General features: G+C 37.6%; 2 protein-coding genes across 3 annotated transcripts; one reads left to right on the top strand and one right to left on the bottom strand.

Annotated features, from left to right (window-relative positions):
- Positions 1-1183: 1183 nt before the first annotated feature.
- On the top strand, positions 1184-10770 carry LOC103066068 (uncharacterized). Its single transcript, XM_007435605.3, has 7 exons — positions 1184-1245; positions 2743-3144; positions 5056-5460; positions 7230-7278; positions 7684-7787; positions 9601-9656; positions 10536-10770. The coding sequence occupies exons 1-7, from the start codon at positions 1203-1205 to the stop codon at positions 10725-10727; spliced, it is 1251 nt and encodes a 416-aa protein (XP_007435667.3). The 5' UTR covers positions 1184-1202; the 3' UTR covers positions 10728-10770.
- On the bottom strand, positions 7214-25584 carry FANCE (FA complementation group E). Of its 2 annotated transcripts, none has more exons than XM_088153877.1 (10): positions 25361-25576; positions 23025-23691; positions 21297-21341; positions 21155-21214; positions 20814-20957; positions 19164-19287; positions 17143-17218; positions 14574-14640; positions 14120-14245; positions 7214-7582 (listed from the first exon to the last, which is right to left on the bottom strand). In XM_088153877.1, exons 1-10 carry the CDS (start codon positions 25513-25515, stop codon positions 7565-7567), a joined length of 1482 nt encoding a protein of 493 aa, XP_088010003.1. In that variant the 5' UTR covers positions 25516-25576; the 3' UTR covers positions 7214-7564. The 2 variants fall into 2 exon arrangements, with proteins under 2 accessions (XP_088010003.1, XP_025027178.1); XM_025171410.2 differs by lacking the exon at positions 7214-7582 and adding an exon at positions 10584-13740 and having other exon boundaries at positions 25361-25584.

Genomic DNA, 25584 nt, shown 5'->3' with positions numbered 1-25584 from the left:
TCTGAGCAACGTGGAATGAGTATTAGGATAAAGTACATCTTGAACCTGATGCCTAAGAAGGCAAATAGCAAGAACATCTTTCTCTAACACAGAGATGTAGAATCAGAGATCCTAGAAAAGCATTCAAAGGCCTCCAAAGGCCCTGGATGCACCCACAGAGACATCTGAAGTTGGTTACCAAACTGTAATTCTGAATGGAACAGAAGCGGGAAATTATAATACACAGCTGTAGAGGAATTATATTAACTCTATTTAATTAAACATAAAAACTAACCCTAACCCTAATATTTTCTGGAGCATAGCCCCAACATGGTATGGGGCCAGGTTACTTGCAGGACCATCTCTCCCCAGTTGTATCTACCCATCCTGTGAGATCCAGCAGGGAGGCATGCTCCAGGTCCTGTCTATTAGGGAGTGCCATCTGGCAGGTCCTGGAGATTTTTCTGTTGTGGCACCTGCCCCCTGGCACATCATTCCCCCAAAGATTAGACTTCCCTGACCCTACTGGCTTTCTGTAAGACCTTAGAAACCTGGCTTTGTTGCCAAGCCTGGAGTCCAGGTTGTGTGGTTGAGCCTATGTCTTGGTTATGTTGATGGTGTTGGTTGGTTTCATCTCAGCTCCTCTATTTGCTATTTATTGTTTTTTATGAAGTTTTTATTCTTTTTAGCCCAGAGTCATATCAGCCATATAAAATGAATGAATGAATGAATGAATGAATGAATGAATGAATGAATGAATGAATGAGCTACTCAAAGGCCAGGGGCAATCCCTGAAAAATGGTGCTCAATCCTCTAATATAATGCATCCCAAGGAACTTAGGGCACTTCACCATTATTTGCATACAACATCCTTTGTTAAAAGAGTATCTCAAAATGATGAACTCTTTCACCACTACTCCACTATTCAAAATCACACATGAATGCATACATATGCACCCTTACATGACCTCTGCATACTCAGAGCATGCCAGAACTTGCTTCTAGCGGAACTCGTTATCAATTGTTATTCATCTTGGTGTCTTGTCTGTTAAGATGCACCTGGGTGCAATCCGAGTCAGATAACTTACCCACATTAAAATTATTGACATTTTTTAGAGCATCTGCCCACAGCTCCAAACCAACAGTAAGTGACAGACAATGACAAAGGGAATTTGTTTCCTTCCTGCAAGGGCACACTCTTCTCTGCTCTGTTCAGCTACAAGATGGAAGGTTTCCCAGGACTCCTGTTACTGCTACTGATCACAGGTACGACACTGAATACTGCCATTTCTTGGTCAATATAGAACTCACTTGTATAATATTGAGTTAAATGATATTGTGAGGCTCCGCTTATCCATTTTCTAATAATTGATGCAAACGAGCATTACATTTTGTTCCTATTTTTTTTCCAGAAAGGATGGGAAAATACATTTTACCATTTACAGAACAATTCTACATATTTCTACTCAGGCTTCAGTAATATTTAACATGTAGAGATTTCATTCTTATACTTCACTAATAAGATTAGGGATTGTTATTGAGATTCTTTACAAATTGGTGGTTTTGTGCATGTAAAAGCATAGCTGTTGAAGATAGCCTCTCCTACCTGTGCACTCTAGAAGTGTTGGACTACAATTGCCAAAGTTTTACACCAGCAACTTAACTGAGGGACACCCAGTTGGGGGAGAATGTGATAAATTGGGTGAGCAATGTCTGCTGGCTTTAGGGCTACCCCTGAGTCCATGCAGCATATGAAGGACTAGGGATGATCTGGGGAGGGGAATTTCAGAAGTTTTAAGTGATGAGATTGGTGCCTTAAGCGTCTATAGGCTTAAGGCACCCACTTCACCTTTTATATCCACTCAAAAGTACAAAGTGGGGGCACTTTTTGGCTCCATCAACTCCAGGGGTCTTGAGGTCACAAAAGGGATGCCACACTTTTTGCACCACTATTCTAACAGGTCAAAATCTATTTAGCCAGATCTACTTTCAGACCAGGGGAAAGATTTATTGGTATCAGCAAATGCTCTTTTCTGAAGAACAGACACCCTTTCATTAAGAAGATTAGCTGAATGCTATTAATAGATGGCCAACAATGACTAGGCAATAGTCAAAAATCAGGAAGAGTCTGGTAGCACCTTTTCAGACTGACAGATTCTATTAAAAGGCGACAGTTCATCAGATGCATGGAGTGGCTAAACTGATGTGGGATTTAAATTGGAATGAGGTGCAGGGAGGGAGGGAAAGGCAGGTTGGTTGTGTACACGCAGAATATAAGTGAGGCAGATTACAAATATCTTCTGAATTAACACTTGTAATACATTAAAAACCCATTGTGTTTGTCGAGGCTTTTTTGAGATAGTCTGAAACCTTTTGATGTTCAGCAATCTGTCACTCATCTGTGGTGTTAAAGTAATCAGGAAACTTTAACACCACAATTGAGCAAGTGATTGCTGAACTCACATACAGCAAAAGGTTTCAGGCCATCTCAAAAGATGTGACAGGTAAGTATCATCACCTGCAAAAAATACACAAAAGACATACAGATTGGATGTATATTTTTCCTCCTTCAAGGCCTCATTCTGGGAGTGACCAGCCTGTCCCAGGGAATTCTAAATATACATTCATTCAATCCTGTTGAGGCTGGAGAAAGTTTTGTGCCTCCCATGGTGAGCACCTATTGCCCAAAGTTGATTGATCTCAGTCCCAAGATAGATTATTTGATCTGCCAGTTACTGTATATCCATACTGTTCTTGTTCCAGGTCTTTTTGCATCCTGTAAATCTTACTTATTCTCAAGTTCTTCTACTGCAAGTTTGCAAAATGAAGGAAAGAGTCCAGAAGAGGTGATCCTAACTCAAGGAACATCCCTCAGGATAAGAACTTTTTGTGCCTATCAGTATTTGCAAGGAAAGGTCGTTTGGTGCAAAGAAAAACAATACAAAAAATGCCAATTCAAAAATCCTATAAGCCTCACAGAACCAGGATGGCAATATCTGACTACTGAACCAAACCAAAAGGTCATACTAGAAGGTATAGTAAATGGTTGCATTGCTTTAATCATGAAGAATCTCCAAACTGAAGATTCAGGAAGATATTGGTTTGGACTTCTCACCAGTATGAAGATGGTTTCTGTGAACACAATCAAAGTGGTGGTTCATAATGGTGAGCAATGGTGGATAATTGGGGGCAATCATTTTTCAGATAAAAGGACTTTCAAAATATAGGGATCTGGCATTGATGCCAGTGCCATATTTTCCCTGGTGTGCAGAAGCTGAGAAGCCATGAATGGAGTCTGTTATGTATGGGAATTTGTGGTGGACAGTCTTATAGTTTATACATACCTTGGTGCACCTTGAGCCTCAGGTATATTGGCATATTTTTAGACTTAAAATAGATCCATAGATCAGGAAGATAGTCTCTCTCCCTGTCCCTCCCTCCACCACTACATGTTCGTTTTGCCCCAGAAGGAACATGTGTTGTTGTTGTTGTTGTTGTATCCCATTTTCCATTTTTGTCTCAATCAGAATGTCTTTTTTTTTGGTTACAATGCACAAACCTAACCTGCATTACTCCATATCATTTTCATCACCAGTTTAATATCCTGGACAAGAGCATCCACAAGAGAAAGGGGGTTGAAAATAAATCAAGATAATGGCCATGACTGCACAATTGAAGCCCCACCCTTTTTTACATGTGTCATGTGTGCAGCACACATAAAAAAAGGGGGCACAGTCATCATCTTGACTTTTTTGACCAATTGAATGCCCCTGAAGCTATAGATTGAAAAAGCCAATACAGATACCCGTTTAGGGTTTAGAAATAATCACTTACCATCTTTCTCTTTTCCCCTGACTGTGAAGCATCAAATATGTCATTGGTTTCCTCTCAGAATCCTGGGAATCATAATTTTCAGAGGGTGGGAAGTTGTGTGAGTACTCTCTCCCCATCCGTTCTGGGGAAAGAAATGACAATTCAATCAGCTATGTTGGTGATCGTGATAGGCCCATCAAGAATAACTAATTAAAGCAGTGGGCCATGAAAGAGATCACCAATAGAAATCAAGAAGCAGGAGAATGGAGGAACTGGCCAAATGCTGGTGGATCCAGATTTTAAGTTTTAAAAATCACCAACATAGTATCTAAGACCCCTATGTTCCCACAAGGGCCACCCTTGATGTCTGCTGGATTCCCTGCCCCAATGCAAAACATAAATATTTAATTTTTTAAAAAAAGGGAAATTGGCAAGTTTGAAGGCAAAGTGCCAGTTTCCTTAAAAAATAAAACAAGATGGGAAGTTCTAACCCTATTAGAAAGTATGCCTACCTACCCAGAGAAAGGGAGAAAGGAAATCAGGCATTTTGCTGGAAATGATCTAGAAGAGTCGGCAAAAAGGCACATCTCTTCAAGATGTTTGCAGATAATCCTTGAGAAAAGCTTTCTATCTTCTAGTTTTAACATATGTTCATTATTAATAAGTACAAAAGGCTAGCCTATGTTGAAAGTCTCCTTGAATTGCCTGAGATAGCCACTCCATTTTCTATCTCCCTTTAATCATGTTCCAGCTTTGCACATACACAAGACAGTCTAACAGGAAGACTGCCATTTCTTTATCATTCTCACTTCTGGAGGAACTCTTGATAGTAACCATCTCTACCGATCCATTTGGCCAAGATTTACTGCTGCTCAGTGGCCAGAAAAGGGAAAGGTATCAATCAGACTCATTCTATTTGAGTAGGGTCAAACCTAGCCAAATGCCCTTGTTCATAGCATGTTACTAGTTTTTCTGAAGTCCCTGGCTGACTTACTGACCCAGCTAAGATCAATTAATGAGATGCTATTGAACTGAGAATCCTAAGTAATCTTGGTTTCTTCACATCAAAAACAGCTATACCTGCGCACACACGTGGAGACAGCGTTCAAAGAGCCATGTGAGCTTCACAAAAGTCACAGTTGTTTTAATGATTCAGATGCTTCACTCTCATTACTGTGTTGGAATGCTTTGCACACTCACCACATGACATAAAAAGATAGCTTTATCTGAAAGATCAAACTTTTTAAATTGCTCTTTTCCTAGGTCTTTTTTTGCCTAGTAAAACTTCCTCACCTCCAACATCTAGGATACCGTTTACTTCTACCAAAACAGGAATGAAGACACAACAGGTGATCAAGATACAAGGAGAATCTCTCAGTGCAGAGGCTTTCTGTTCCCAGCAATATGCACAAGCAGAGAAAGTCTGGTGCAAAGGGGAACTGCTGGAAGAATGCACTCTTGAAAAGCCTATAAACTTCTCCAGAACAGGGTGGAAGTATCTTACTACAAAACCAAATCAACGTGTCATTCTGAATGATTCAGGAAATGGATGTACCTATGTCTTCATGTCAGCTCTTCAGTTAGAAGATACCGGGATATATTGGTTTGGGATTCTTGATGGCCCCAATATAACCCCTTTAAGAAAAATCAGGGTGATTGTTCAAAAAGGTGAGCACTAACAGATAATTGGGGCAGGGGGTGCCTTCACATACAAGGAAGCTTCTGAGGCAACTCAGGATGAAGCAACACATACCTTTAAAATGTACATTGTCTACTTTACAGATGTTTGTGCTCATGTTAAGACTTTGCTGGGCAAAAAGGATGTATTTTAGAAAAAGTGATTGATGTTGGAGGGATGTAAATTTTTTTTTTTTTAAAACAAACCTGTTTTTAATTGCCTGTGGAAGCATTCAGGCATGTGAATCTCCCACCTACAATCTGCATTGGTATGTCCCATGGCAGCTCCACTGATTTCTCTGCAGTGGAACATACCACCACCACTACCACGATAAAAACAACTAGACAACCCACGAACTGTTGGGTCATAATTTCAGAGATATTTCCTTACCTAAACAGAGAAACAGAATGACCAAGGGCAAAAAAGCAGTGGGAGTGGGAGTGATTTACAACTTGCTGCTGGCTTCCCCGTTGACTTTGCTTGTGGGAAGCTGACAGGGAGCATCAGAAATCTTCCTTCCTCCCTCCCTCCCTCCCTCCCTCCCTTTCCACATATAATATAGGCTTGTGCCATTTGCCCTCCCCTCACAACTCTCAGGACAGCCCCAGTGAAGCCTCCACCTCCTTGGCTGATCCACAGAACTGCCTGCCACTTTCCTGGGAGGAGGTGGAACAAAGGGAGTCATGGACTGTGAGGAAAACTGCACCCTTTCCTCATTCTGGCATGTTCCCAGGGGACCCCTCCCTCAAGGAGGGAAGAGGGCTCACCCGTCAACTACCAGCACCCCCCAGCCAGCCCTACTTCATCAGCAGGCATCCAAGCTGCTCCCTCATCCTTCCCTCAATGCCCACCACCATTAAGAGATTTCAAATTTTGGCCTTGGTTCCAAAGCCACCAATTGTCGTTCACCCATCAGGCCTTGCTGCCAGCTGACTGGGGGCAGGGGATAGAGGGAGGCGGGAAAGAGGTCATGTATATGCCCATGATGATCACATGACCTGGGCTGACTGTGGCAGCACGGCAGTGCTGAAGCGACCAGAAATTTCCCAAAATTCAATCCCATGGGAGTAATGGGGCCTGGATTTTGGATGCATTCTGTAAGTTAGCCCATTTGAGGTACCTTGGTTCAAAAACTGCTGCCCTATGATGCACTGTTTTGCCCAGTTGAAGGTTACAGACATGAGAGTTTTAGTAATATATATATATACAAAATATCAGTTGCATTACTGAAATAACAGTGTCCTTTTCACTAAGAGAGTAGGCTTGTGCTCGCATGTAGTTAGAAGAAATGCTTTGGATTTGGTGTTTGCATAATCACAGATTCTCTCTGCTGTTCATTAAAACGGCTGTCTTTTTCAGCCTTCCATGCATACCTTAAAAAACTGCTTTAAGAACTTTGTTATATGTTCACTTCTTAAAGCAGCAGCTTCTTTTCTTCAGGCTTACCTGGAAGTTTGAACAACAACAACAAAAAACCCAGGTTGCTTTAATGAGTAGAAGAGAGGTGCTGTTTTTACATAAAGTCCAAAGCACTTCATTTTCAAAGTGTGCACAACCCTAATACAGATCATTTCAAATACCTCAATAGAGGGTCATGTTTTTTCATTGTTTTCAAATTTTAAACATACTGTGTCACTTAATAATTTTGAGGAGATATTAGTACATAGTGAAAAGAACTAGATCCAAACATATCTATAAAGAGCAGCAATGATAAAGCCAAACATCTCAGTTTCTTTTTTTGGTATAATTTTATTTTCAGAACAGCAAAAAAAAGATATTGCAACAGCAACCAGTGAAGATGAAAAAAGGTAACAACCATTTAAGTTACAATTTGGAAATATTAAGAAATTGTGCTTGCTGCAGGATCTATTTATTTCTGCACTCTTTGAGACACCACAGTTAGTTTCAACCAATTATTCAAGCAAAGATACATTTGTAGATCTTGCCTCTTCCACTAACAGATTATTAAGTATCTTAGGGCATTCCCAGTCTTCTTTTAATAGCTTGGAAGTGTTCTGATTTGTGGTATGGTATCTGACATAGTTTTCTGTAGGGGGTCTTCATCTTTCTTTCACTACCAAGTTCAAGCCATTTTCATTCTTCTGTTTCCCCCTGAAAGCCAAGTAATATATGATTATGTACTTCAGGTACAAAGGTAGTCTGCCAAATTGTCCATTAACTCGATTTAATTAATGCAACTGTGATTATTTCAGAATTTATCAAGTTGTCTGGGTTCTGGTTTCCATTGCTGTTGGTGTAACAATTTTTGCTGCCTTCACATTAGTTGTCATGGTGCTCATCAAGAGAAAGAGGAGAGGTATGTTTGGAGCTTCTTTTGTCTTCATACAGCTCAGATTTTCTTGCATATTTTATAGGAACCCATCAGAATAGTAATGAATATGAATGTAGCTTAATATGACATTAAGAAACTATCAGAATTGCATTCCAAGATGAAATTATTTGGATAGCCTTTGAGGTTTCATATTCATTTTACACTGTTTAAACAGTATTGTTATTTGTAAATATAGAAAAAACCTTTGAGGCTGAAATAGTAAGAACTGGGATTTCTGTCCAAGAGATGCCATTGTGCATCAACTGACTTCTACATTATTCCATCTATTAAAAAGAGGGAGTAAATGTGCAAAGTAGATCGACTAAGAGGTGAGACAATAGAAATCATGGCCTTCTGCACCTTTCTGTAACCTTTCTATGTCCCATTGACCTATCACCTAGAACTATTTTATTTTATTGACATGAAAATATAGATCATCTGGAAGACTTCCAAATAAATAAATCCCAGACTATTTTGAAAATAATGATAATACTAGAGTCTGGCATTTTTCTTTGCACTATGCTAGTTTCTAATGTATTATACATTTTAGGTAAAAGAATCCTTACAGAATAGTCAGAGATGGGGAATTTTTTTTAGTACCAAGAGAGTATCCATGGATACATTAGTGCCCATAGACATTGTCTTATATTAGTAGAACAGAGGGATACAGAATTGGCTGCCAAGATCCTATGACCTGCAGTGTATGTACAAGGTATATTTCTCACAACATAAAGAGGTGAGAAGAAAATATCTAAAGTTATGTTCCTTGGGTTTCATAGTTTTGGATTCACCTAACATAAACATAAATTTCTTCAACAGTGAAAAGATGGAAAGGATTTGACCTTGCAAGAATGTTATGCATCTCTCAGCACTTCCTATCCTGCTTTCCAGTAGGAATCTTGCCACAGCACTTTTCTTTGTGCTGCATGTTTCTTGGCTTCAGCAGTTGAGATGGAGTGCAGAAAAAACTGTAACAGCTTTTCAGCTTAGGCCAGGTGCATACCCGTCAGCAAAGAAGATGAACTTGTAGCCTCTTCCAGATGTTGCTGAACTACAACAGCCACATCTCACACCATTAACTATGCTAGGTATTGATCTGCTAGGTATTGTAGGTCAGCAACATCAGGATGACCATAAGTTCCATATTCCTAATGGAAAGGAAAAAGAGATAACATTTTTCCAATACTACAGAAAGTACTACAATACAGATCCAGGAAGGGAGAACCCATACTTCCATAGGCTAATTTTCTTCCTGGATTAGGATCTTTATATATAGACCAGATGTGGATATGCATCCAGAATTTCATATGGATGTGAAACATATGACACCATCATCATCAGTATGACTTGGTGCAGAGGCAGATGCTTGCTTTCAATTATTTTGCAAAACATAAATATAGTCTATTAACATCCTCTTTATTAATGCTGAATATCAATTTACTGTGAGCATCAAGGTCAGTAGCTTTTATATTCTTCACTGTTACAGAGATGATGTTCAAACTTGAAATACACAGTGCAGAAAAAAAACAAGATACAGAGTTTGGATCAAACATTTGAGTGTCTCACTTTCAGCAAACCACAAAAACAAGCAGGACCAAGTTTGCCGATTAATGTATATTCAATCAGAAGTTACAAACCATTATGGATATCTGACAAATGTATCCATAAAATAGATGTGCTTTCCATTTTATTTTTAGTTGTATACATGATGTTTAGAAGCGCAGCTAAAACCTTAACATGTGAATTGGCCCAAAGGCAGGAACATTTATATACTAAAATGAGACTCTCTTCTTAATAGCAGCAGATGACCTGAATTTTGGTGATAATCCAAACTGTAGAGTAATATCATTACAGGTAAGATACCCCTTTCACAAGTCAGGAGAAATTTTGATCATAAACAGTTTCTTGCCTATAGAAAATTCATTGTACAAGTACTATAAATTTTTACAGGGACAGATAGGTTTTCTTTGCCACCATCCTACTCAGCTCAGACTTTTGTAAACAGATGTGCAGAGGTTCTGGGATTTGTATTTGGCTAGAGCTGTAACTTCTTTCAAGAAAACAAAAACAAATCTATTAATTATGTCTGCGTCATAATTACTGAAATCTGAACAATTTTCATTGCCTAGCATTAAGCTACAAACTAGGCATTAAACTTTAGTGTGCCTTTAAGTTCGAAATTCCTGAAAAACAGTATCATACAAGCCTATGTCTGATTACTCGGAATTTAATGTGGACTTCAGGAAATATTTAATTCATTGCTGTTAGAATGCCTGTAAATTGTCTTACTCAATAACATACACATTTTCACTCAACCTGTTTTCACAGAGAATAGTGAAAATAGCATCTCTGTGAAAACAGCATCTCTGTGTTTTGTTTACTTGGATTTACAGAAGCACACTGAATTCCTTCAGGTTTAGAACAAAAAAAAATTTGCTCTCATTCTTAATTAAGAAATGTAATTTTATAGAATGGGAAGGGGGAGGCAAAAAGTTGCTCCCACTTTGATTTCTGTCATGGCCCAGCAAGACTCAGGATTTGACAGCATTTCAACTAACCCATTTTTAAAAACATGTCAGTTTGGCTACACCAGAGCATATGCACGTTAAGTTACAAATCCATAACATAAATACAAATGTATATACATATCTCCTTGTACAGTGTTTAAAATGGAATATGGTCAAATAAGAGATTAATTTTAAAAGGTGTGTTTCTTTTCTTATCAATGTTCAGATTCATGAAAACAACACTGCCAACAGTTTGCACAAGGAAATGAATACAATATATTCCATACTGAAGAAGCCCACATCAAGCATAGACGTCAACAGAACATTTCCATTAAGATCAAATATCTACAAACATTCCAAGGAGTCAATTGGTGTGCTTTCTTCTTCAGGATCTGTGGAGTATGCAAGCATCTTTTAATCACATTTCACCTTTTGGGGTCCAAAAATAAAATGAACGTAGTTACTCCTCACTTCTATAAACTCTGGACTCCTGGATTCCAACAGTGAGAATTTCATTAATTTTAGCATTAAGGTCTCTCCTAGATATTTCCTTCATTTCTCAGTGTTGGACTATTATAATTTTAAGAGCTGATAGGCTAAAGTCCTGAAACGCCACTATCTGAAAGATGTGTACGAGTTCACAATCAGATGCTGCTCTGTGAGAATACACAATCTTGCAACCACTTAGATGCAGACAATTGAGTCCCAATTCTTCATATGGGTCATGAATCTCTTCTTTGTGCTTATACTACTGAGGAGAATTAGTGGTTTGTTTTACAACTATTTTGAGGTAAGAGAAACAAAAACTAGCTTAAGCCTTAACATAGTATAAAAAGCAAAAGAAACACCAACCAAACAAGAATAAACATCTGGAATGAACTAGACTGCATACAGATAAACACTGACTACACTGTGAATGAATCACATAGGCTGAGGTTCTTTTGCTCCTTTTTTTAAGGCTCCAAGTTTCATCTATTCTATGGATGCTTTAATCTCTTCATAAATGTAAACTGTAGCACATAATATGTATTTAAATTACTGATAAAAACAGAATTCATGTTTATGCAAGTGTTCTTCCTTGTATGAGCAAAATTTATGCTTGGGAAGGGACAAGGGCTATTATATGTAACACATTACTGTACAATTAAACCTGTACATGTTTCAAGCAAAGTTTTTTTTCCCTCCCCCTTGAAATGGTGTCCCTTTAATTACAGCAGTGTCTCTTTATAAGTGTGAGCTAAGGCCAAATAGCAGGGATCAGATGAGGTATATAAGTGAGAAGTGAAAATCTTCTTTATTTATGTACTTGTCTCCTTAGCTGAGCTTTGATACCAGGAATGTATTTGGGTATGTGAAAACTACTTGAAAAAGGATGCAGGGATAAGGCAGCTGGCAGAAAAAGGGAAGACTCTTCATCCTTCATCCCAGGCAAGCAGTGCGTGGGTGCCGCAGGGGGGATGCTGCGGGTAGGTGGGTGGGTCGGTGCTGTCACGGGTAGGCACTACAGAATGTGGACGAGTGCACAAGTGCCATGGGGAGGCACTATGGAGCATGGGCAGGTGCGTGGGTGCTGTGAAGGAGCGCCGCAGGCAGGCGCTACAGAAAGCGGGTGGGTGCTGCAGGCAGGCACCATAGAGTGTGGGTGGGCAAAAAAGTGGCAGGAGCATGAGCGACTTCCAACTTCCTGATGACTTCTCCATTGACTTTGCTTGTGGGAAGCCAGCAGGGAAGGTTGGAAATTGCGATCATGTGACCACGTCTCACTGCAACGTCGGAATTGAGAGCCAGACACTGAGCACCCAGATCATGACCATGGGGACACTGCAACAGCCAGAACTCCGAGGACCAGTCATAAGTCCCCTTCGTTCAGCGCCATGGTAACTTTGAATGGTCACTGAACAAGTGGTTATAAGCTGAGGACCAGCTGTACTTGTCTAAGTAGTTAGATACTGATCACTTATACTCCCCTCACCAAAGAAGGAAGATTATAACAATCCTCAGTATAAACATCAGCAAGAGAATAGGTGCGAATATTTTTACTTTCTTCATTTGAAATATGATAATAAACTTGACCTTATCACCTTTGGCACCTTACTCTTATCATGAGTGACGATCACCAGCTGTTTAAACTAGGACCCAAAATCTGAGGGACCTGTTCAGAGATTCTAAGGCCAAGAAACTACTTCTTTTCTGTAGGTAACAATGATATATATAAATCACAATCTCTTCTAACATGAACTAATCCTCACATTATAATCAGAGCAAGTAGCAGAAATACCCATGTTGGATTGGAAATACAAAACAGGCTTAAAGCTGCTCCTGCAGACTACATCAAGTTATTATTTAGAAGGCCCTTCTATGAAAAGCCTAAATCATAATATGTATTAGTCTTTTAATCATGTTTCTACCATATGCACATGGAACTTAACATGATCCAGATAATTCTAGTAGTGCAGATTTTATACTTACTGCTGTTCATAGAAAGCTAGTTTGTCCTTAAGTAACAGTTGGAAATATGAATCTATTTATATATTCATTATAACATAGAAGTTATAAATTGTAGGCATAGTCTGAATTAGTAATACATCTGAGTAAACATGTAAAGGATTAATTTGTTACAGGGCATGTTTTCTTCAAATTAAGTCCCATTCTGTTCAATAGGACTAGCTCTTTAGCAAGGTTATTTTACTGCAATAGTTACACTCACATGTTCAAATACTCTCTAAACATCTTCATCCTTTTCAAGTGATGTACATAAATCCCAATTTATGTTTTTTTCACTTTTTTTTGGTGCCTTGTTGTTAAGTTGAAGATTAGTTGCTAAATATAAGGTTGGTATATAATGGAAGTGAAACATTCATGGGAATAAAGGGAATATTTAGTGAACAAAAAGCACTCAGTTGCAGACAGTTTAAAACTCTTGTGTTCCTCAGCTTTCCCTTCTTTTATGCACCAGACACTGTCCAGTCCTTTCTTGCTCTTTCAACACTATTTGCTTCTCCTGGAGGCAAATGTGACACCTAAGAGACACTCATGAGGCAGATAGATCATTAGCTACAGCAATGGAACGACAAAGAAGCTGAGTATTCACTGGCCATATGTTCTCATTTTAAAAAATAAAAACATGTATATATGAAATTGCAAATTATACTAATCCAAGACAATGTGCATATCTAGTTTGAACCTTGAACATACTCAGACTTTAACTTACTGAGTTACATTAAATGAATTGGTCAAAAGAAATAAGCAGAGTCGTTCCAAAAGTCTGAAACCATACTTGATTCCATAGCCTCTTCAGGAGAAAAAAAAAAGCCTCCTTACATTTTTCATTTGGAAGTCACTCTCTTCAATGTGGCCTGAAGAGATTTCTTTAAGATGGTTTTGTTAAGGTCCAGAGCACATGATAAATGGTGCTGGTGGCCCAAAGAAATCTAGAGAGGGGAAACAAAATATAAGCTAATTCATGCTAGTGCAGACCACAAATCCTTCATTACCTTCATTACCTTTGTTCAAGTTAACTCTGTCATTTTCCTGCATTCCAGTTCCTGAACAGCAGGAGTAGCAAAGCTTTTTTCTGCCAAAAATGACATTCCCAGAGGAGTTGCAGTTCTGCACTACTGATGGTTATTAGGACCTCTTTCTCAAGAGAGATCAAAACTAATGTTATATAGTAAATGAAACAAGCACCCTTGTATATCCTAAGTTACTAAAACAGATTCATTACACCAATAGAATGGATGACCAGAAGTATGCAACAGTTGAAGTAGTCACATTCCATCCCGCTTTCATGTTTTGGGAGTAAGTACTCACATCATTTTGATATTTGGTCAACAGAGTCAGGACCAGTTTTGCATAATGTACTGAAGTTTCAAATGTTTGAGCCATCTGACAAAGATTAAGGACCAACACATTGAAGAGCTCACTAGACAATTCTACCTGAAAAGAGAAGATGATAGAAGTTGAGGGGGAAAAAAAACAAGTATTAACTGCCCTAAAGTATGTTCCAGTTGCTTGGAGAATATTAGAGCAACAAATTTCCACCAGCCAATAAAATTCTGACCCGGGAAGGTTCCTTGGATGCTAAATTAGCCCAGACCTTAGTTGGCTTTACATTACTGTGTATATTTACATGCTGGACTTGAGATATTTGATATTTGTCAGAGAACTACAGCATACTAGATCTGAGAGGATAATCTTTAGCTATTCTACAGATACAACGTATTCGGTTACTTAAATTTAAGAAGACTTAAATGCATACAATCACCTGTCTTTCCAGCAAAGAATGCACAACTGTGAGAAGGTCTTCTGTCCATGGCACTTTTATAATATGACTGCAAAGTAAAACAGAGATGGGGAAATCAAAAGAATGAAAGACATAATTAAAGACAGATGTTCTGCCAGTCATCAAGACATATGACTATGTTAATTATCAAAAGTGGCTTATAACAACATTAGCTGGATTGTTATAAGATGCTGTAATACACTTGAGTATCACGTAGGTGCTTCCCAATTTACACAAATAAGGAAACTAATCTGGAAGTCACATTTAACCATGGTTTCTTGTTAACACATACTGAATATGTTCATATGTGAAATTGGCTACAGAAGATGCACTAGAACTGAAGGTTTAAATTATTAAAAACCTTTTACATGAATTCAAAATACATTTTTAACTTTGACTACAGATGGGAAGTATCATCCATGGGATATTTGCATAATCTAAAAGTATACAATTTTCTTAAATACTAGTTTAATCATGTGCAAATTGATGTTTATTTAAAATGCATTTGGGAAATCAACTACTTTTTTTAACTTAAGATAACATGATAATAAGTTAATAAGTAGATAATAAATACTGTAATAAGTAGAAATAAGAAAGACGGGGAAGATGTTTTTGTAAAAGATTGACAACATTTAATAGTATTTTTGGAATAAGCAAATACTGAGTATTTGAATACTGAGGCAGCATTGATTATTCTTGTGGATGACTTCTGGTACAACCAGGATGGGGTGATGCAGCTCTCCTGATCCTTCTTGATCTCTTAGTGGCTTTCAATTATTTCCATCATGGTATCCTGCAGTGATTCTTCTCCTATCTCCATGGTCATTGTTGATAGAAGGGAAGGGATCAAACCCAAGACCCTCACTTTGCAATACTGCAAAGGGTTCAATGTTTTGCTCACTCTTATTTAATATCCATATGAGGCTGCACGATAAGGTCAGACCAGCCAATGGCATAAGGTCAGGTGGATGATACCCAGTTGTATATCTTGACCCCTAGTCAACCAAGTGATGCTGTTGTGACCCTGCCTCAGTGCCTGGAGGCTGTTAAGATCTGGATGGGCAAGAACAGGCTTAGGTTCAGCCCTAGCAAGACTGTGTGGCTATAGATTCAAGGATTCTCTGTTCTCAGTGATTTTCCAGCTTTAGTTCTGAATAGAGTTGCACTTCCCAGACTGTACAGATACATAATTTGGGAGCCCTTGTAGACTCGTGGCTCTTGCTCAAAAAGCAAGTGATAACTGTGGCTAGAAAGGCCTTTGCACATATCTATCTTATGTGGTGTTTCCTGGATTAAGAGACTCTTTTCATGGTCACTCACACCTTTGTTACCTCTCATTGCAAAGCACAGTTCATGGGGCTATCCAGACCATTCAGAAGCTAAAACTGGTTCAGAATGCAGCAGCACAAGTATTTATGGGCACATCTTGGTTCACCCATGTGACACTTCTACTCTGTAAACTGCACTGGTTACTAGTTGGCTTCCAGGTGCCATTCAAGGTGTTGGTTTTCAGTTATAAAGCCTTAGGGCCTGGATATTTACAGGTTTGCCTCTCTCCAATTCTTTCTGCCCATTCTATAAGATCTGGCAGGGTGCGTGTGTTCCAGTCCATCAACAAAACAGTGCTATCTTATAGGCCTTCAGAGGGATGCCTTCTCCGTTGCCACTCCTGCTGTCTGGAACAGCATTGCCCGCAAGGTCCACTTAGCCCTGACCCTGCTGTCTTTTAGGAAAGCTTTTAAAACAGAGCTTTTCCAGTAGACCCTAGGCCAGAGTGATTTCTGATATTTCAGCTGTTTTGTATTTCCCGAACGTGATACAGGTAGTCCTCATTTAGCAACTGCCTCATTTAGTGACTGTTCACAGTTATGACAGTGATTAAAAAGTAACTTTACAACCAATCCTCACATTTACAACCTTCTCAGGTTTATAAAGCAAAGGAAAGCTACAGTAAAATCATAAGCACAGTCCTGGTTTCACTTAGCAACTGCTTTGCTTAATGACCAAGTTGCCAGTCCCAATTGTGGTCACTAAATGAGGACTCCCTGTAACTTATTTTTTTCATTTGTATTACTAGTTCTTTTCTGACTGTTCTTTAATAATGTGTTTTAAAATGTTGTATGTCACCTTGAGTTGTTTTGCAATTAGCTGGCTTATAAATTGTACTGACCCATACATAATTGAGAACAATGAAAAGTTTAATAAAAGACCATACATCAGATTAATATTTTATAAAGGCAAAACTACCATATTTTCTCTGAAGTTCCACTGAAATTAATTTAGTTTACTTCCATCCAAATGTACATGGAAATAAACTCTATTAATTACCTAGGATTAAGCTGCACAGAAATCAGTAGGATTTGTAGATATGTAAAGGATTGCAATTTGTATTCATATAAAACCATAACAAACTTTTCACTGCAATCTCATATGTCAGATGGTAGCAACTGAATATTCTGGATCATCAGACAATAGCCAGAGTGTACTCTGAGATTGAAAACAGCATAGTCTTTGATTACAATTTCAATATTATATTTGCTTTTCCATTTACCTGAACACCAGCCTCACACATTCTGGTTCCAAACACTCCTCAATTAGCTTGCATACCAACCTCAATTGTTCAAGGCCTGCAAAAAACAAAACAGAACATTTCAGAAGTCCACTTTATATCATTCAAGAATCACAAGAATGTATAGATGCCTTTGAATCAAGCTTGATTCCTAATGACTGCAGCTATAGTTTTTTGGCTAACATTATGGAAGTGGTTTCCCACCACATTCTTCTGGGATTTTTTTTCAATTTCCCAGTCTTGTCAATAACCCTGGAATTCCCAGTTGATCTTCCATCTAAGTACTAGCCAGGGTCAATTATGCTTAGTTTCCAAAATCAGGCAAGATTGGCTAGGTCCTACTGGTTGCCATTTCCCCACTAACATCTTAATCCAACCATTACGGATGTGATGTAAAGCCTGAATTCATTACTCTTGTATTGGTACAATAATGGGTGGATGACTTTACAAGATGATATAAGTATCTGATTTTGAAATTGCTTAAGAGTATTCCAAAGGATATGACAGGGAGTACAATAAATATTTTGCCATTTTAATTTCCCCAGGGCTTCAAACAATAGCAGAAGTTTCCAGATCAAACTTATGGACGAAGTATTTTTAAATAAGATTTGATTTATTCAACAAAATATTGCAGTGCATCTCTATCCCAGCTGGTCTGTTTGTGCAAGGCTTGAAAAGTCCCTACATTAAGCACACAACCAAGGAGCCGCAACAGTGAAGCCACAACAGAGAACAAAATCATAGGCTCTATGTAAATAAATGGTGTTAGTTTTTGCTGCCAGGGTGTTATCAATGAGAAAACCTAGTCCTTGGAACAGACAAGATAAGAACTGTAGCTAAAGAATTCATAATATAGTTTTGTTTTGAGAAAAGTACTGATGCAAAGCAAGTTGATGACACCTTGGAAATTACAAACCCTACTAAAGGGTATTTTAACTGTTTTCTGGGAAGTCTGTACGGGGGATGGAAAATCTCAACCTCCTTTCCAAAACAATATACAGGTTGGATATCAACTTTATCCATAGGAAGAACTTGTTTATGGAAAATAAAAATTTCTTTCACACACTATGCAGCTATCTCATATGAAACAAATTATCTTACACCTGGTATATCTTTGGCTTTTTTTGATTACTGCTTATTTTCAACATTAGCAAGTCTTGCTAAACTATCAAGTGTTTTCCCTGCCTCTTTCTTCATTTTCTCCTTTTTTCTGATGAATTAGGAAGATACTCAAGTTGATTCCCCCACCCAGGCTAAATTATTTCCTCTTATATTAAATGTCACTACAGTTAATCTACTACAAAGCTTTGGAATTAGATGTAAAAAGAGGAATTGTGAGAGCCTAAAACATTTAAATTGCTTTGTTAATTATCCCATTTTATTCCTTTGTTTTCATCATTCCTATTTTGAACTTTGCACTATTGATTTTTTTTTATTTTTCACACAATATCGCTCTATTTATTATGAATTTACCTTTGTTTCTATTCATTCTATTAGTTTTCTATGATGTTTCTATAATAAGCATTTCAGTGGTTGTCATCACTTTTCTCCTTTCTGCCCATTTTGTTGCAAAAGTACAAAATCAGACCCCAGATTATAAAAATATCCTACCAGAGATATACCTGACTTGAACTTTCAGGCAGCCTCAAGTCCTTCAGGAAAATTTCAATTTAGATAGTCTCAAGGAAGACATTTTCCATCTCCTCGCTTACTACATACTTGCTTTGCATTGTTCTTTTACAACTTACACTAAGTACAACTGCAGGAGGTCCACTGGGCAAGCTCCATCCTCACTGGACTGGTATCCTCCTCTTCATAATCTCACATTTTATATTTCTGAATGTTGCAAAACTCATCCAAGTATCTGAGTCTCTATTCTGACTCCAGTCCTTCAGCACGCAAACACTGAATTTGTTATTGGAAAGAATACTTTATTTCTCATTATAAACTGAGCCTCAGGCAAAACCAACCAGTACTTATTTAAAGAAGAGTTATAAGCTCACCTTGCCCTGGAACTTGCACAATAGAATAAATTAAGGTGCAACAGACTGGGCGAGCATATTTGGAGCAGAACATCATAAGGGCAGTTGTGAGAGGCCAGGAAGCTGGCTCAGTCAGCAAAAGAACCTACAGATCAGGAAGACAGAGAAAAAATAAATACTGACTAGATAATAAACACTGACTAGGTTTACACACTCTACTAAGCTACTATTTAGTTAGTGTTGATGAATCCACTATTTTGTTTGTGGTTTAGTCCTATATGATTATGATTTAGCGTTATATGCTAACAAAGCCACCATGGCTTATTTCATAAACCATGCCTTAGCACAAGGTATCAACCCAAGAAATAACAGAAGCTGAAAGGAAGAACAAATACTTCAGACTGTTGTGCTTGGTGGTGGAAGTCAATGTGGGAATGACTTTACCAGAGGCAATCCCTAAAGAGGCATTCCCTTGCAGTGGGAAAGTAAAAAGGAGATATTGGCATGCACATAAATGTCTTCATACATATAGCTGCCTGTTAAGACTGTTGCATGCTCAGGACAAAAAAGGTATCTTGTGAATGTATTTGGAACTGATGCTAATTAAATTATGTATATGTTCTTGAATTGATAGTTTAGTGTTATCACTTATGGACAAAAAACATAGCCCTATAGCAACATACAAGGAGAATGCCTCCATCCACCAGACTAACTGGCCTCATTCAGTTTCTTTTTTCCTTTCTTTTCCCTCTGACTTTTTGTTACCCAAATTATTTCCACAAGTTCTGTAGTTTGGTCCAAATTTTGTGCATTTTCCAGTATTCTCTTCCCGATCTCTCTCTCTCTTTTTCCCATTCCCTACTTATTAATCTATGCAAGCATGTGTTAATTTATGTCTCCAAAATAATATTTAAAATTTAAATGAATATGCATACTTGTAATGAGAAGTAGGTATGCAGAGAGCACATGACTGTCTAAGGGATGTATCACCAGGCTAGACATTACACAAGAAAGGCACATAATATTCAACTGATATTTTTGCTTTGTTTCCTAATTGAGAAGCAGCTAAATAGATGGAGTCAGCTGTAAAGGAAGGGAACACTGGAAGGAGTGTTCCATACTTTTCTTCTTGAAAAATTTCTCCACTCAAAATTAAGATTTATTCCTTTAAAAAGTTACTGATACATATATCTTTTCCCAAGTACACAAAGAAGCAGGTGGAAATAATTTTGGAGAGAAAACTATCTGGATTAAAAATACTGTATCTTTCCCTCTCTGCTCTATACTCTCCCTAATTCTCCACCACCAGATTTCTCTATTCCCTATTTCCACATATCTGTTTTAAGTGGAAGACTATTACTTATCCCATGTAATGTCTGTTTTGGCTTTCATTCAGAATTTTCAAATAATTTTTATCAGTATTACTTAGGATGAGATTCATATATATGAACACTAACATGACAAAATATATAATCACTGTTTAAGCCAGAAGGTCAAAGTAACTGAGCATTCAAGGAGTTACTGCTTTTCTTAAAGCTTTCTTAATATAGGAGTTCTGGATATTTTCACCATGAAAATGTCAGAGAGAAATGTAAAATCCATTAATTACTGATGTTTTAGCCAAAGGAAAGGGCTTTTCTTCTTTACCTGTTCCAGATTTTCAATACATACCCGAGGTAAGAAAAGCTTTCTAGCAAGTATTGCTGCCTTCTTGTAGCCAAGTTCAGGTGACAGTGCCACTATCCAGCAGCAGAACTGCAGAAGCTCATTCTCTGGGCATTCTGAGAGTTTGAGCAGTGAACATAAGTCTTCCAGCTAAAGGAAAGGAAAGGAGACACAAGTATTGCTCAAGAAATCCATTGTCACAGTATCACCTGCATTTGGATCAGTTACAAATGGGATTAAGAATTAGCTGCTTGGTTTCAGTGAAGTCCTGAAGTCTGACCAAATGCTCTTACTTGGAAACCCCTTTATGAACCTTCAAGTAAAGTACAATTTTTCACCCTACTAACCTGATTTGGAGTACATTCATTTAGAATCTGTAGTTCAGGAGGGGCAGTCCCATCAGAATACTGAAAGGAAAAAAAATACTATAGAGATTGCAAACAATAGAGAGTATCTGTCCCAAGTGAAAATGCAGTAACAAATACTTACCTCAAACTGCATCTCTAGCAATTCTTTAAGTTTTAATACATGGTTCTAAAATACAGAAGAAAAATATCAAATAAATCACTCTTGATACCAGGGTTACATCCTCAGAGTACTCTAAAATAAAGTATTTATTAATGTAAGTTTAAAGGTTTAAAATGTAATGCTGATTTAATATATTCTACTGAAGTTCTAGGATAAAAAATAAGCAGTTAAAAAAGAGATAAGAACTCATGGTTCAAACTGTACACCTGTATAAATATATCAGATTCCTGCAAACATCACAGAACCTATTTCACATTTGGATGCCTACCACCAATGTGCAAATGTGATAGGGATGAAGGAATAATTGGTGTCAAGACCTAAGTGAAACGCTGGTAAAAGTTTTATTTCAGACCCAAGAAAGAAAGCAAAACAATTTCCTTCATATTTGTTTTTTTCCTCCCATGTTTTCACTTTCCTATCCTGTATCCAAATGACATATCAAAATGTCCACATTCTGTTTTGTTGGGGCACTTCCTATTAATGAAGCAAAGCCTACAGCTTTTCCTCAAAGAACACACCTATTTGAGATGGAATACCTGAAAACTTAGACATCTGAGAAATTCCAAGTGTATATAATAGTATGCAGCACATTCTGTTCATTTTGCTGCATCTGTTTTCAACTTTTTAAGCTTGTATATGATGTCAGTTGCCAAGATCCACAAGAGATGCATTTAGTAATTATAAACATGAAAAAGCAGAATAAGCTGTTGTTGAAAAACTACTAAATAATTACTGAAGAATTAAGTAAAATGTTATAATAACAAATCTCTATATATTATAAATAATATATCCTAAGGCTATAAACAACTATAGTCTCTTTTTTCCTTTGCCTACTTTGACTAGTTAGTCTAAATTTCTGTTTGCTTGTATGTGATTGAATTTTGCCAGTTCAAACCAAAGGTATTTCTCTAACTTTTTTTTTCATATTTCTAATAAGGATTCTAACTTCCTTGAACTACTTTTGTATATCACATACAGCTCCTCACAATCCTTCTACTGTCTGTCAACATAAACTTAAGACACATTATTTACTGTATTATGTCCTGCTATGTCATGGTATTTTACACCTTTCCAGCTTTTAATACTTTTTGACATTTTTATTTTAAAATGTATTCCTACTTTTTGACTCTAGACAACTTATAAACATACATACAGAATAAAACAAGCCATTTAAAAACCAATAGTCTAAAAAACCTTGAAAGGCCTGTGTAAGTCCACTGCTAAGTCAGCCGCCTCTAGTAAATGTGTCTAAGCCCTCCATGGAAAAAGCAGAGTTAGTTATGATTTTAATTTTGTTGATTTTAATGTTTCTGTAGCAAGATCTACAAAAGATATTTTTGTTCAAGATCTAAGAATATAGGGTAGATTGCACAGGAAAAGGTGGTCCTGTAAGTAATTTGGGCCAAGCCATAGATGTTCATATTTATCATAATTAGAAATATATAAAGTGTTTGCTCACCTAAAAATACAAAATATGTTTCAATCCTGCTGTCTATTTCCATAAACTAAAGCAAAAAGGACGTTTGCTTCCTATCACTTCCTTAAAAATATATGCCTTGCTCTAGGTTGTCATTAACAGAAAAGATGGATGCAAAGCCTCACTGGAAATGAAGCCTCAGTTCTATATGTTTGTACTCTTAATTCATCAATAAAGCAAAGGAGTACAAGAATCTAGAACAGTTTACATACTTTGATATGATCAGGAACTTCTGTTACAGTGTCATGCTTGGAACTCTGGCTGACAATTCTCTTTTCTGCTTCATCTTCTTTGGAAGAAAACTGATTGAAGCTGCTTAGGCAGTGAACATCTTCATTTCCAAAAATGTCCAGCATGAGTTCTTTCTCAGTGCTTGCTGTTTCAACATCCTGCAGTTCAGACCGTGGTTGAGAAAGTTCTGCATCCAATTTAATTTCCAGTTGGGATCTTTTCCTCTGGTTCTCCTCGTCAAAATTCAGAGATTCTTCAGATGCTTTCCTTTTTTTCCTAATCTGGGATGCAGAGTGAGAAGTGTTTCCAGGTGGCAGTAAGCAAGAATCTTCCAGTTTAACAAACCAGTTTAGTTTTCTTTCTAACTTAGGATTGCTGCTACCATGGGCCGTAATCTTCTGGCACAGAACTTTCAGCTGTTGTTGACATGCATTGGATAGCAAGACAGGTGTCAAACAGCTCGTCTCTTTCATCCCCACTTGTAGTAAATCCCTTAATCTCTGCACCCATAAATCTGGATTGGGATCTTTCCTAGAGGCCTGAAGTAGACAGCTGAGGCAGTCCTTTGGCACTGTAGATTGTACTATAAGCAACAGGGAAAAGAGATTTCTTTGGCACAACACTGGAAGCAGCACCAATACTGGTTTCCTACAATGATTATATAGAAGATGGAAAGCAAAAATAAATTTCTTCAATTATTATAAGACTAAAATGTTCATTATATAACATAGACCGTGCAACTCACTGTACAGCACACTACAGGCAATATTTTATTTTATTTATTATTGTACAGAAAGCTCTTATTTCCTCTAAAAGCTCAAGACAATGCACATCAAGGTATCCTCTCATTTCATCCTCATAGCATCTATCCTGTGAGGTACAGGTTGGGGATGATAGATTATGTTTGGGCTAGTAAGATGCCTAATAAGTTTCAAGATGGAGTGAAGATTTGAATCTGGGTGTACCAGATTCCAAACCAAGACTTTAACCACTACACCAGCTATAATGGAATTATCTCTGAATGTAGGAACGGGAGTGGAGTTTTGCAAAATATTGCAGGTCATAAATGTAAGTGTTTACCTTCTTTATCATCAAGCAAACATGGAGTAACATCCCCTTTGCACCATGAAACAGTTAGAAAGAGGATCAGAAGATCAGAATCAAAGAGGCTCTGCCTTAACATAGTTACTGTTAAATAATGAACTAAAATACACATATCTAGTCTCCAAGATTCTGTAACCTGACCCCTTTTCCTTTCAATATATCTGTCTAATGAGGCTTTGTTGAGAATCTAGGCTTTAAACAATTATTGGGGTTTTTCATGAACCTTGTAAACACAGGACTACTGCCATAACACCTGTGTTGAACAGTCATTTTCCACCATGTTATGCTGTTGACAGGTGTAGACACCCTATTGCACCCCAGAAGTTGCTCTTAAACTACAACTCCTGACATCCTTCATCATTGGCCATGTTGGCTGGGAGTACTGAAAGTTATAATTCAACAATATCTGGAATTCCATAAGTTATCTATTGCTGAACTATTTAAATGCCTTGTAGATGCATAAAGAACTGACAATCATGCAGACCAAGCCTACGTGTGATTTTGACAGATCATAGATACAAAACTGAACTGGCTGCAGCTGACACACAAAAATTAACTTAAACCAGAATACTAAATTCTAATTCAATATTATAGATGTTATTAGGGGGAAAACCCTATTTTATAGCACAGAACATAAATTAGTACAAATATTAAAATATCTGTGCATTTTCAATCATGCAAAGATATTATCAAGAGGACTTGCTTTACCATTTCTACAATCTAAATTGCCTATTAAAATAAATAGGAAAATATATTTTGAAATAATTGTATATGCTCCAGAACAATCCTCATAGCTTACTATATTGTCAGTAAAAATAGCTCCACACAATCAAGTTCTTAAAATAACTCTGGCATAGAAAATGAAAATAATCACCAAATGCATTCTAAAACCTAAAAAACACATGAGGAAGAGGGAAAAAAAGAGCAAGTACTATGCCTCATTTCCTCATGTTCAGATAATCCTTTGAAACATGGGATCTCTTCTATCCATGAAGGCTTTTAACATACAGTAATATAGGAGCCTGATTCTTCTAGGATTCCATATTATAAAACAACTTCTTTCCTTTAGAAAGGGAGGAAGACAAGAATGGGAAGGGATATAGAATTGCCATACTAATCTTCATCACTTCTTCTTAAGGGGAAGAATTACATTTCAGAATACCTAAATAGGGCCCTTCACTCACTTTTCTAATGAGAAACCTGGCTAACTCACACAGTAAGAGTCTTGTTGGGCTCTTCAAGCACTGGCTCTTGAGAACAGAGTTTCTCAGTGAAGATCTGCCAATTGAAATGTTGTCTTCCTTCTTCCACAGACTGTGAACGTTGAAGAGTTCGGAAGGCAGCCATAGCTCCCCAGTGTCCAGACATCAGTGTGCAGAGAAGAAGTCGAGAAGAATGATCAAATCGTTGCAGCAAAGAAACCACAGGGTTATCCAT

Source organism: Python bivittatus, unplaced genomic scaffold, assembly GCF_059951505.1.
Source record: "Python bivittatus isolate LINGU-HERP-01145 unplaced genomic scaffold, Pbiv_v1 ctg000700_np1212, whole genome shotgun sequence".
NCBI classification, from domain to species: domain Eukaryota; kingdom Metazoa; phylum Chordata; class Lepidosauria; order Squamata; family Pythonidae; genus Python; species Python bivittatus.
The sequence above is the reverse complement of the archived record's forward strand: the minus strand, read 5'-3'. Positions and strand labels throughout refer to the sequence as shown.

Excerpts from the sequence above, each read along its gene's own strand:
- LOC103066068 (XM_007435605.3), top strand. The coding sequence starts at position 1,203 with ATGGAAGGTTTCCCAGGACTCCTGTTACTGCTACTGATCACAG. Across the intron at positions 7,788-9,600 it reads CATCAAGAGAAAGAGGAGAG|CAGCAGATGACCTGAATTTT; the intron begins GTATGTTTGGAG and ends TCTTCTTAATAG. Across the intron at positions 9,657-10,535 it reads GTAGAGTAATATCATTACAG|ATTCATGAAAACAACACTGC; the intron begins GTAAGATACCCC and ends ATCAATGTTCAG.
- FANCE (XM_025171410.2), bottom strand. The coding sequence starts at position 25,584 with ATGGATAACCCTGTGGTTTCTTTGCTGCAACGATTTGATCATTCTTCT. Across the intron at positions 23,692-25,360 it reads CCCAACAAGACTCTTACTGT|GAAACCAGTATTGGTGCTGC; the intron begins GTGAGTTAGCCA and ends TAATCATTGTAG. Across the intron at positions 21,215-21,296 it reads TGCTAGAGATGCAGTTTGAG|TATTCTGATGGGACTGCCCC; the intron begins GTAAGTATTTGT and ends TTTTCCTTTCAG.